Genomic DNA, 12523 nt, shown 5'->3' with positions numbered 1-12523 from the left:
CTAAGTGCTTCTGTTTCAAATACAATGTTAAGCAGAATTTGTTGAGATATGATTCATTTATGCTTGTCACTGAAATCATCTTTTTAAATTCTTTCCTCCATGTTTAACTAGCTATCTGCTCTTAAGACATAAACATTTTAAATTACATGATTAATACATGGATTTATGTTTGTAAAAATCTCAGAGTATGCAGAAATAATTCAGGAAATAGTGAATGCCGAAACCGGTTTGGCTCAGTGGATAGAGCGTCAGCGTGCGGGCTGAAAGGTCCCAGGTTCGATTCCGGACAAAGGCATGTACCTCGGTTGTAGGCACATCCCCAGTGGGGGGTGTGCAGGAGGCAGCTGATTGATGTATCTCTCTCATCGATGTTTCTAACTCTCTATCTCTCTCCCTTCCTCTCTGTGAAAAATCAATAAAATATATTTTAAAAAAAAAAGAAGAGGAAGAAGAAGAAAAAGGTAAAGATACTAGTTATGAACACGAAGTATGCATCTATCAACAAGTGAATCTAAGAATCAAGTGAATAAATAATCTGATGAACAGAATGAACTGGTGATTATAATAGAATCAGGGACATAGAAAGGGAATGGACTGCCTATTCTTGGCGGGGATGCGGGAAGAGACTGGACAAAAATCGTGCACGTATGGATGAGGACAATGGGTAGGGAGCGAAGGCGGAGGGTGGGGTGGGAACTGGGAGGAGGGGAGTTATGGGGGGAAAAAAGAGGAACAAATGTAATAATCTGAACAATAAAGATGTAATTTTTTTAAAAAAAGAAACAGGACTGTTTTATAAGCTAGAAATAGAAATAGATACAATGTCATTTAGGCTGGTTCCATAGAGATAACATACAAAGTCCTGATAATCCTGCCTTCAGGTCTGACTGATGAAGCTAAGTGACAGCCAACAGACCCACTAGCTATGGGGTCTTGAACAGACCAAGTCCCTGAATATTTGAGCCCTAACTTCCTCATTTGTGAAATAACACATTTGGAACCTTTTTCCTAATACTACTTAAAAGCTCTTAAAGGAACAAATCTGAGTCAAAGATAAAGGGTGAGTTATTAGAAAACCTACAGACTAGCCATGGCTGGTAGCTCATTTGGTTAGAACATTATCCTGATATGCCAAGGTTGCGGGTTCAATCTCCAGGAGGAGCATACACAAGAATAAACCAATAAATGCTTGACTAAGTAGAACAACAACTCGATATTTCTAAAACAAATTAAAAGAGCCTTAGCCAGTCTGGCTTAGTGGATAGAGTGTCAGCCTGTGGAATGAAGGGTCCCAGGTTCAATTCCAGTCAAGGGCACATGCCAGGGTTGCAAGCTCCATCCCTAATGTGGAGCGTGCAGGAGGCAGCCACTTGATGATTTTCTCTCATTGATGTTTCTCTTTCGCTCTCCCTTCCTCTCTGAAATCAATAAAAATATATTTTAAGTAAATAAAGAAAAAGAAAACTCACAGTCTAGAGAGATGGTCAGCAGTCTATCAAATTCTCCCAAAGCAACTGCTAATTGCTGCGCTGGAGAAAACAGACACCAGTGGACCATGCCTTTTAAGTAGATTGCAGTGTAAGACAACCAACATGGGTGTAGATTTGCCCAATTTGCCCACCACTGAGCATGAGTCCTCAAACATTTTTTTGGAAACCTGGTCTTATGCTGACTGAATTCCCACCATGACCAGTGTAGCCACAGAATCCTGTCTGCAGTACACAGTCCTATTCCCAAACATAACTCTCTTCTTGTTCTTAAAAACAAAAGTCAAATTAATGAGTAAACAAACAAAACCCTGAGAAGTTGACCCTAAGCTCCAATTAATTTTATTTTAGACCTCAGAAAAGTGCTAATTTTTATGATTGTTTTATCCTATTAACCTTGTGAGGGAAGGAGACAATTTACTTTGTTTTGCAGAAAATTGTTATTTATTTATTTATTTATTTATTTAAGTTAGTGATAAAAAAAATTTAATGAGAAAAATCATTCAAGGTACTTAAGGAGAGCAAGACTGGGTTAGTCTGAACTTGGGGTAACAAAACATGTTCATTCTCTTCCTTGCCTGTTTGAAAAATAAGTTAAGCTCTTAGAGAGAAAGCCATAGGGGTGAAGAGGAGAATGAAGTGGCCAGCCCAGTAGATGTCCTGAGCCATCAAGAACTGCCAGGATCACCCCACCTTAGGTAACATCTAACACATAGTCCATGGCTAAAAATTTCAACTGTTTCCATATGATCTACTAGAAATGTTTTCTTTTCTCAAATACCATCAATGAGAGGCATAAGATATTAGTTATTTGGCAGATACCCTAGTGATGAAGTAAATATGATTACATCACAGAAAAATTGTGCTAATAGGATTCAAGAGCTAAAGTAGCTAAAAAGTTCAAGGATTCACATGATGTCCAATGATGCGAGGAAGAAAGTACAATTTGGTTCTTGGAAAACTTTACAATAGAATTCATTTCTACCATATGAGACTATTGAAATTGATAATCCTCTTACCCTGAAGTAATAGTATGCAATAAAACAAGGATGTTATTGCTTTTGTTACAAAAGACCATGCTACAAATGTTTCTATCACATGTTTAAGGGTAGGTGGGAAACCAACAATATTTACGTCTGTGATCACAGATGATTGATTCATAGTTTTGTGTACTATTTGAAGCTGAATTTGCTATATTGCCAGGTATAACCCAAACAGATTTTTCCCTCATTCAGGTTTTTCAAACACCTTTTGCTAAGAAACTCCTCGAAGAGTAAATAAAAACAGTAATAATATAACTACTACTATGTCCCCTGCAGAGTCCAGCTTGATTCCTTTCTATGAAAGTTTATATCCCCAAATTTTCCACTGATGAAAAATTGTTCATGCTTCATAAATTTGCATTTTCATAAACTTTATGGTCAAGCTCCACTTGGTAAAATTCTTCAGCCTGAGGACATTGAACAAGCTTCCCTTCATTGGTGGTTTCTGGTGCCTGAGAAGGCTTGACCACCTGCTGAAGTTTCTCATGTATATGCTATAGGTGGGTTCTCCGGTGTTTAATTAGGTGGGAGTTCTGAATGAATTTTTTCCCACATTCATGGCATGTGAAGGGCTTCTCTCCAGTGTGAGTTCTTTGGTGTGTGTGTAGATTTGAAGTTTGACCAAAGCTTTTCCCACACCATGAGCATTTATATGGTTTTATCCCTTGGTGTGTTGTTAAGTGCTTATTAAGATCTGAACTCCACCTAAATCTCTTATCACACTGTGGGCATTTATACGGTTTCTCTTCAGTGTGAACTCTTTGGTGCTTAATAAGGCCAGAGCTAACTCTAAAGCTTTTCCCACATTCCTGACATTTAAAAGACTTCTCTCCTGCACGTTCTTTCTTGTGACGATCTATAAGTTTCAGCAGCTCTTGTTTCCAGGTTGAAAGTTTCTTTCTTTCCTTCACTGAAAAGTCTTGGTGCCATTTCCCCACCCTGTGTATATCACCATGGTTTTCTTGGACTGTTGTTTTCTGAGGAACTTTCACTCTGTCCATTTTTGAAACTATGTCTCCTGGTGTTGGCATTTCTAAGTCAGAAAGGCATATAGATTGATGATTTTCAATGTCATTTTTGAGGTTTAACCCTGTTGGAATAAACATAAAAATCAACCAACTAAATAGCAGAAAGAAACCTTAAGAATAGAGACAAAAATTCAATGATTACTCAATTTTAAAATATAGATAAGTAGAATCTTAAATTGTTAAGTCTTTGCAAAGACTTTTTTTGAGGGCACATTTCCCTTCTTCTCATGGTGTATTTTTATCTATATGCAGCACTCCAGGACTGTCCTTGAACTCCATGGATCCTTAAACTCATGGCTCTTTCTCTTGCTCTAGACAGGTCACTGTAGGTTTGGGGAACACAAATATGGCTATGAAATGGGAAAACGGAGGTCAAGGACCGCTAACTTAACAATGTCCATTACTTATAGAATATTTCAGGAACAACAAAGAACACTTTTACAGTTTGTTACCCCAAATGGTTAAATGAATAGACTCTCATATCAGGTATCAGGTTGATACTACACTGCATTTGTGAATAGATATGCAAAGTGGAAATTAAGAAATAAACCTAGCTAGCTTGATTGATCAAAGGACACAGTTCATGGGAACCTTGTGCATATTCCCCCTCTTCTGCCACCAATAATATCCCACACTTGACTGAGTTGGAATAAACTCCAGAGGCTGCAGGGAATGCAGGCTGGTTCTATCAACTCTTTAGGACTCACTCTGAATAACATCTGGTCTAGCGGAGTCAAAGTAAAGGCCAGTGGGGTGGGAATCATATGCATAAGTGATTGCTGTCATAATTATACTTTTTATTTAGCAGCCGAACACCAGACACTAAACTGGTATCTCTGCCACTCATAGCTCATTGGTTCACATCCCATTGAATGAAACAAACCAGAATCACTTAGTGGACTTTTTGTAACTATGTATTATCAAATATGAGATGTAGTCATCATTCAGTCTTTTAACATGTGTATCAAATGGCCATGGTGTGCCACTCTCTATGAATAACAGATATAGTGATGCATAAGCCAAAATTCTCTGATCTTAGAGAATTTATCTGCTGGTGGGAGAGTGAAACAATCAAACATGAATAATCAAATAAAATGGCAGGAAATGATAAATGTTTTAAGAGAAACAAAAGCAGAGTAAGAGAGCATTTAAGACTCTACTTCCTGCCCCGCCAGTGTGGCTCAGTGGTTGAGCGTCAGCCCATGAACCAAGAGGTCCCTGGTTCGATTCCCAGATCAGGTTGTGGGAATCTATCTTTGCCTATCTATCAATCCCTGGTGGGGAATGATCAATGTTTCTCTCTCACTGATGTTTCTCCCTATCCCTCTCCCTCTCCCTCTCTCTCTCTAAAATCAATGAAAACATTATTTAAAAACACACACACATATTTAAAAAAAGATTCTGCTTCTATTAAGCTATTTGAGATATGGCTCTGTGGAAGGCCTCTTTGAGAAAGTGATATTTGAATTGACCTAAAAGTGAGAGTTTTGCCATGTGGCAGAAAAGTGTGCTGGGTAGAGGGAAGCCGAAAGTACAAATGAGCATGGCAAGTTCAAAAAACAGCAGTAAGAATAGTGTGGCTAAAGAGAACTGAACAAGGGCACTAGTAGCAGGAGCTCAGGGCAAGGAGGTTATAGAGGCCAGATTGAGAGAGTACCGGAAGCCTTGGTAAGGAGGTTTTATTTTATTCTAAATGGATGAGAAGTCATCATAAGATTTTGAAACAAGAAAATGTTATCATCTGATCAGGTTTTAAAAGACTCTGGCTGCTGCACGGAAAACAGATGATGGGAGGGCAAGGCTGATGGGAGGAAGAGTTAGTTAGAAAGTGAATGAGGTAAACCTGGTCAGAGATGGCTTAGACCTGATGTTAACAGCACAAGAAGATAAGACATGGTTGGACTCGCACAGTACTGTGAATGTGGACTCAAGAGGACTAGTGATGCACTAGTAGTGGGATATGATGGCAAAATCAGAGTAAATGATGACTATATTTTTCTTGCTCTGAGCAACTGGGTGAATGAAGGTGCCCTTTACTGAGTAGAGAAAGATATGAGAAGAGCAGGTTTGTGAGGGAAGAGGGAAAAGAGATAAAAAATTCTATGCAGGATAAGGAATGTGTACTTGAAAGGAGCTCCAAAGTGACCTGCAATCACCTTTTCCTCTCCATACCATCAAGTGGAGAACCAACCAGCTCCTGGAACAGACTCTCTCACAAGAGTGTGCATTTCCCAAAAGTTGAAAACATGACATACCACTCAACTTCTACACAAAGGGGAGAACCTTTACCTAGAGAGATGACAGTCTCATAGTTTTCCTGCATTACGTCATGGTAGAGGGCCTTCTGACTGGGATCCAGTAACTCCCATTCTTCCGGGGAAAAATACACAGCCACTTCTTCAAACGTCAACAAGCTCTAAAGAAGAGAATGGGCTTCAGCTCAGTACTGGCCATTCCAGAAGTAGCTCTAACATCTGGCCCATGAACTGCATGATAGGCTGAAGGCATTAACAGCACATGATTTTTTTTTTGTTTTGTTATTAAATTCTTTTATTGATTGATTGGAGAGAGAAAAAAGTAAGTGAGAGGAGGGAAACATTGATTTGCTGTTCCAGTTATTTATGCATTCATTGATTGCTTCTTGTATGTGCCCTAATCGGGGAATCGAACCTGCAACCTTGGCATACTGGGATGACACTCTAAACAACTGAGCTACCCCACCAGGGCCCAGTACATGTTTTGTTGTGTGTGTTTTTTAAGTGATAAGGCAGAAAGGAAGGAGGCAAGGGATCAGCAAACAGTCCATGAGGTGTCCAGTTCCCCAGGAAAAACATCTGGGCTAACATGCCTCTGAGCACCTGCTGGGCAGTGTGGGTCTCATGGGCAACAGAGAAAAGCTCAAAAGCATGGCTCACCTGGGACTCAGGCAAGATGAACTCAGGTGCCACTGTCCAGTCTTTGGTATTTGTCTGCTCAGGAAATTCTAGGATCTGGTGAGTAGGCATAGCTATGGGTGGAAAAGAGCCATCAGAAATTTCTCTCACTTCTATGCACATCCTGAGCTCATTTCTAAAATAAAGATCTTGATTCTTTCAGTGTGTGTGGTGACCATAAGTGGCCTTATCACTGTTAATAAGAACCAAGTATCTATCAACCCCAGAACAGGTTGCCTAGTTTTCATGAAGCTAAAACAAAAATCCTTCTTATTTTCCTCTTATGACAAACTAGAGGCCTGGTGCACAGATTTGTGTACATTGAAAGGAAATTAATTAGAAGAAATATTTTAATATCGCTATTTGCCCTTTCTCTATAATAGAAGTGTCAATCAAATTCATGATCAACAATGAGATTGAAACACGTGTGCGATTGGTGCCAGAAAGAGCTTTATACGTATTGCACATGCGTGAGTCAACTTAGCCTTTTATATATAGAGAATAAACTTGCTTAATTAGACCTGCTTTCTGATGTAGCTAAACTTTTTCCAGCCCAGTGAAGCACCCCAACTTCTCTTTCAGATAATTGTCAGCAACACAGCAGTAAATATCAACACGAAGCAGATTATTGTAGATCACGCAAGGAGAACAGTAAAATATTTAACTGCAGCAGTGTTAAAATATATTCTGCACAGTGAGAAAACCTGAAGTCATTTTCAAGGTCCACCATTTCTTACTTCTTTTTAGTCGGGTCAAGTTTCTAAATCTGTTTTCCAGCTAATGAAAAGAAAATATCTACCTACTACAGGATTTCTGTGAGGATCAAATCACATGAGGCACAGGAAAACGCTGCATAGACATTTGGTTAAAATGTAAAATGTTTGCACCTGGCTCTAAAGGAAGTCATGTTCCTGGGCTGAAGAAACTCCAAGGAGGCTAGTCGCTAGGGAGAGGAAGCTGGGCATTGCTATGTGACGTCATTACCCGGTGCCCATAGCAACCATTTCTGGGCTGGGCTGTGGACTGCATTTTGCGCCATGGGGTCTCAGCAGCGTTGGCTGCGATTTGGTGGGGTGTTGCTCTGGGGTGGGGGTGAGGCCTATGCCCCACTTGGGGGAAGCTGAGTGTTGGTTTCTCGGCACCAGATCTGTGGTGCCGTTTCTTTGTAAATGACCAGTGCGCACCATGGCAGCTCCTGTGTTGAGCATCTGCCCCATGGTGGTCAGTGCGTGTCATAGCTACCAGTTGGATGACCAGAGGGACACTTAGCATATTGGCCTTTTATATATATATAGATAGTTCTGAATTAAGAAAAATTTAATGGATTTGAAAATGAAATACTGAGGACTCCAGTGTACAGTAGATGTATTATTTATCATTTACTTATTTTCATGGTACACAATTATAGTTCACATACTGCCACTGACAGCCCATTTGTGATCCCAATTCCTTCTGTGATTTGAAGATGGGGTGCCCCAATCCTCCACTTTGCTAAGGAACAGTGTTCATGGTGTTATTACCAGGGTCCTCTGGTTTGGATATTTCTGTACCTTAGGCCAATCCCCACCTTCACAACAGCTGGTCTATTCTAAGACCATCTGTGAGGGGTGAGGGTAAGGGTAATCATAATTGCTAACATGACTACATTTGCACATCCACAAAGCTGGGAACCCAGAAAGTACTCACAATGTTCTGGCTGGACAAATTACTATGACAGTTCCCAGCAGAAAGAAATTATCATGAAGCTCCTTACCCCTCTCACACATAGGCTCAGTTTCTTTATGAGTATTACTGCTCAGCTGTTGTAGATCCTGATATTCATTCCAAAATTCTTCATCCTGGGACCTGCCCACTGGCTGGGACTCTGCTGGCTTCAGTTTGAAGCCTGAGGTCTCTGCTGTTTCTCCCAAGAGCACTGCCTCCTTTCCCAGCACATGGACTGCAACCTGGAAATAATTCCCATCCATGTTACCAGAATTACTTGAGGCTTGGGGCTTGTGGAAGAAGAGAAAGCATATAGTCCAGATTGTGGGAAGTGTGAAAACACCCACCAATTTTCCACAAAGTCTGGGAAATTTAGGATAAAAGGAAAAAGATGTGGCTACTGCCAGCCCTTCAACAAAGTAGCCTCTACATATAGCCTAGCTCAGACCACTAGCAGGATTGTGAGGGCCACCTGTGTTCATGCTGTCTTGACAGCCTCTCTCTCTTCATTTTGATCCCTACTGCAGTGATTTATCTTATACTTTTCTCAAAAGATTAAAAATTTTAACTGTCCTAACAACCAGATTTTCTCTATGATCAGAGAATGTTGATAAAATGGAGAAGGGGGAGGAATGGGCTTGGTTCCAACATCCTTCCAAATGATTTGACACCAAACATATGTCCTGCCCTGTAGTCTTTAAATTTTTTCTTAATATACATATGTGTTGTTTTTTTCGTTGATTTCAGAGAGAGGAAGAGAAAGACAGGGATAGAAACATCCATGATGAGAATCATTGATCAGCTGCCTCTTACACGACCCCTACTGGAAATCAAGCCCACAACCCATGTGGCCTGAGTGAGAATCAAACCGTGACCTCCTGGTTCTAGGTTGAGTCTCAAGCACTGAGCCATGCCAGTCCGGCCTGTTCTGTATTCCTGTCAGTAGACCCAAAGCCAGTTGATATGCTGCCACCTGCCCAAGGTCATACCCTGGATTCCCACTCACCAGATGCGCCAAGGACCAACCCCTAAGGGAGGGCAGTGCAGGGTCTTAACTATGGCATAGAGGACACTATCCCACATCTTTCTTATCTCAGCTACTCTGTTGGGATTTCCAAACCTTGATTTCCCTTTTTTCTTTTTCCTCTTTGTTATCTTCTCTTTTTTGTTCTCTAAGTACAGTGGGGCCTTGACTTACAAGTTTAATTCGTTCTGAGACCGAGCTCGTTAAGGAGCTTGTTAACTCAAATTACTCTATCAACTCAATGCAAAAAATCGGCCGAGAGACAGCTGGTATCTCAAAAAACTCCTTAGTTGGGACACTCGTAAGTCAAGGCCCCACTGTATAATCCATGTTTTGTTCTCCCTGTTACTCTCCAATTCCTTGTTGCCCTTTATTTCTAAGAACTTAAGATCCATCCCATAGGTAAAGCCAGACTAAGTTTATTACCCTCAATACACCCTGCTCTAAAGAGGGAAAAACACCAATTCTTTTTGTAAGGCCATGGAAGTCTCTGCCAGGGTCTCTGAAATCTGTGGAATAACTATTGCTATATGTCTGTGGTCTCTGGTCCTGTCTTAAATGGTCCAAAGGAACAATAGATCACTGACCTAACTCATTTTATTTCTCAATTACATGCCTCTACACCCCAAATATCTACCTTCATTCTATTTCATTGTTATTTATCAGGAATTTTTCTTCTCATCCATTTCCCATTGAGCAGATTCACTCTATGCAAGTAGTATACCAAGGCCACAGCTTCCTCAGTGCTCTGTAGATGGTGCTTCTTTATCTGGGATTTGGTATCCCTGGGCAGGATGGGCTAGCAGTTCTAAGATCTGCTCTTTTGAGTAGACCGCTGGCCTCAGTATAATTCCTGAAGTTGGCCAACAGCCACTTGCTTCATGATAGTGGAAGCTCTGGAAGTGCCCTCCAGCTGAGACTGTCCATTTGTGCTGTATAGTTCTCACTCCCTGTCACAGGTCCCTTAGTCTCCCACAGAGCCCTGATTCTAATACTCAGCCACCTTCAAACTTACCGTCATTATGCCTGTGTTGGACACACCACGAGCACTAACTTTGAGAACAGAGGCCCAGTCTGGTCTGGAACAAAAAAGGATCTTCTTCCTAAGTCACTGAGGGCAGAAAAAAAGTACAGGTAATAAGAAGGTCACGTGAACTTTACTACTTGCTACTTATGAGAAAATGAAGAAAAAACATCCTGCCTTGTCTTTATCAATCAACTGCCAGACCCTTTCTCTCCTTTTATTTACAGCACAGCTCACTGAAGACAAACGCGAAGTGATGACTGCTTTAAAAAATAAAAAAATTTTCATGCCCAGCTGTCATGGCTCAGTGGTTAAGCATCAACCTATGGACCAGGAAATCCTTGTTCGATTCCCAGTCAAGGCACATGCCTGGGTTCTGGGCTCAATCCCCAGTAGCGGGTGTGCAGGAGGCAGCCAATCTCTCATCACTGATGTTTCCATCTATCTCTCTCTCCCTTTCTCTCTCAAATCAATAAAAATATCTATAATAAAAGCATAACATGCTAATTAGACCAGATGTCATTCCGGACATCCTTACTGATGAAGCCAGGGTCCCGGGTCCTCCCCTCTGGACAAAGCCGCAGCGGGCAGGGGCGAGGCAGAGGCGGCAGAGGCCCCCAGCCGCCCGCAGGCGGGGGCCCGGGCCAAGGCCCTTGCACAACTTTCGTGCATCGGGCCTCTAGTACTTTAAATAAATTTCAAAAAAGGTTGTTGGGCGAGCCCTGGCCGGGTAGCCAAGGTTGTGGGTTCAATCCCTGGTCAGGGCACATAACAAGCATCAATCAAATAATGCATAAATAAGTGGAACAACAAACAATTAAATGTTTCCCTCTAAAATCAATGGATTTTTTATAAAGTTTGGTGGGTGTTAAATTTGGCACCCACTGGCTCCAAAGAGTTTGGGGACTATCAGAAGAGTTCATTGATATGGCTTCTAATCTTCCCAATGTCAAAAGATTTGAACATACTGAGTTTTTCTTACATTTTAAATATTACCCTAGTCTGCTTTTAGTATAAGGGTATAACTTCTATGACCCCGTATCAGTGATGGTGAACCTATGACACAGGTTCTGACACTCGAACTCATTTTTTTGGTTGATTTTTCTTTGTTAAATGGCATTTAAATATATAAAATAAATATCAAAAATATACATCTTTGTTTTACTATGGTTGCAAATATCAAAAAATTTCTATATGTGACACGGCACCAGAGTTAAGTTAGGGTTTTTCAAAATGCTGACAGGCGGAGCTCAAAAGGTTCGCTATCACTGCCCTATATCCTCTTGAGATAATGGAAGCCTCCACTTCATGGAACACCTGAGATTCTCATGAACACTGGCAGGAGAGTTGAGACAGTGAGACCAGAGTCGAAGGAAAATAATTAGGCAAAAAGTAGCTTTTCTTCTCAGAAAGCATCCCCCAATTAAGTAATGAGATGCTCAACATTCCTCATATGAAGGGGGTGGGTCCTAGCTGGTTTGGCTTAGTAGTTAGAGCAGGGTCGTGGGTTGATTCCAACGTACCTTGGTTGCAGGCTCCTCCCCACCCACACACACATCGATGTTGCTCTTTCTGTCTCTCCCTAAAAAATCAATGGGGGAAAAATATCCTTGGGTGAGGATTGAAAAAAAAACACATGAAGGGAACTATGCAGAAGATTTATACCTGTATTTTAAAATGTCTGTTTACTTCCACTAGGAAAACTCACAGTCGACTTTCTTTACAAAATGTATGTCCAAATACCAAGTCGTAAAAAGGGGGAGAAGGGCAGTTGGTAATGATTAGGCTGACCCTTCCTCTGGCTTTACGTTTCGAGGGTCTTTTAAGACTTCTAAGGAGCCTAGGGGGAGCTCCACAAGCCTCCGTCTCCCTGGGTGATGCAGCAGAACCCGCCCCGAGCTTCCGTGCAGGGTGCCACGGCTCACAAATGAATGGCCGGCTCCTCGCTGTGCACCCGGCTCGGGAGGCCCCGGGACGCGTCCTATGCTTTTGCATCGGGAGAAAGTGACGCTGAACTAAGGTTCTCCGACTGTTAACATCAGTCCGCAAAACACACACACCCACACAAAACAACCAAACCAACCCAAACACGCCAGCAGGGCGGGATCGCGGCTTTTCCGGAGGGCAGCCGGGCTCCGTGAGCGCCGTGCGAGCGCGCCCTCGTCGCGGGCCCCGGAGTCGCTGCACAAAAGGCAGAAAGCGGGACCTCCGGGGCCTGAAGGCCGGCGCCTGGCTCTGGCCGGTCGGGCACGAGAAATGGCGTCTCGCCTCCAACCGCCT

The 12523-nt window shown here is 41.8% G+C and overlaps 2 protein-coding genes across 2 annotated transcripts in view; both read right to left on the bottom strand.

The window, feature by feature from the left end:
• Positions 1-1469: 1469 nt before the first annotated feature.
• On the bottom strand, positions 1470-8327 carry LOC102752918 (zinc finger protein 75A). The gene is given in 6 exon segments (XM_006757855.2): positions 1470-2972; positions 2974-3027; positions 3029-3620; positions 5848-5974; positions 6474-6565; positions 8245-8327. Coding segments are annotated over 6 exon segments (918 nt in total). The 5' UTR covers positions 8258-8327; the 3' UTR covers positions 1470-2932.
• ZNF75A (zinc finger protein 75a) overlaps positions 7858-12523 on the bottom strand; it is a 36153-nt gene continuing 31487 nt past the window's right edge. The window contains exon 8 of the mRNA XM_015560117.1: positions 7858-8437. Within this exon, the coding sequence (XP_015415603.1) occupies positions 8325-8437 (113 nt within the window). The 3' untranslated portion in view covers positions 7858-8324. The remainder of the gene's footprint in view (positions 8438-12523) is intronic.

The sequence above is a fragment of the Myotis davidii genome, unplaced genomic scaffold (genome assembly GCF_000327345.1).
Source record: "Myotis davidii unplaced genomic scaffold, ASM32734v1 scaffold555, whole genome shotgun sequence".
Classification (NCBI taxonomy): domain Eukaryota; kingdom Metazoa; phylum Chordata; class Mammalia; order Chiroptera; family Vespertilionidae; genus Myotis; species Myotis davidii.
This window is presented reverse-complemented; position numbering and strand designations above follow the sequence as displayed.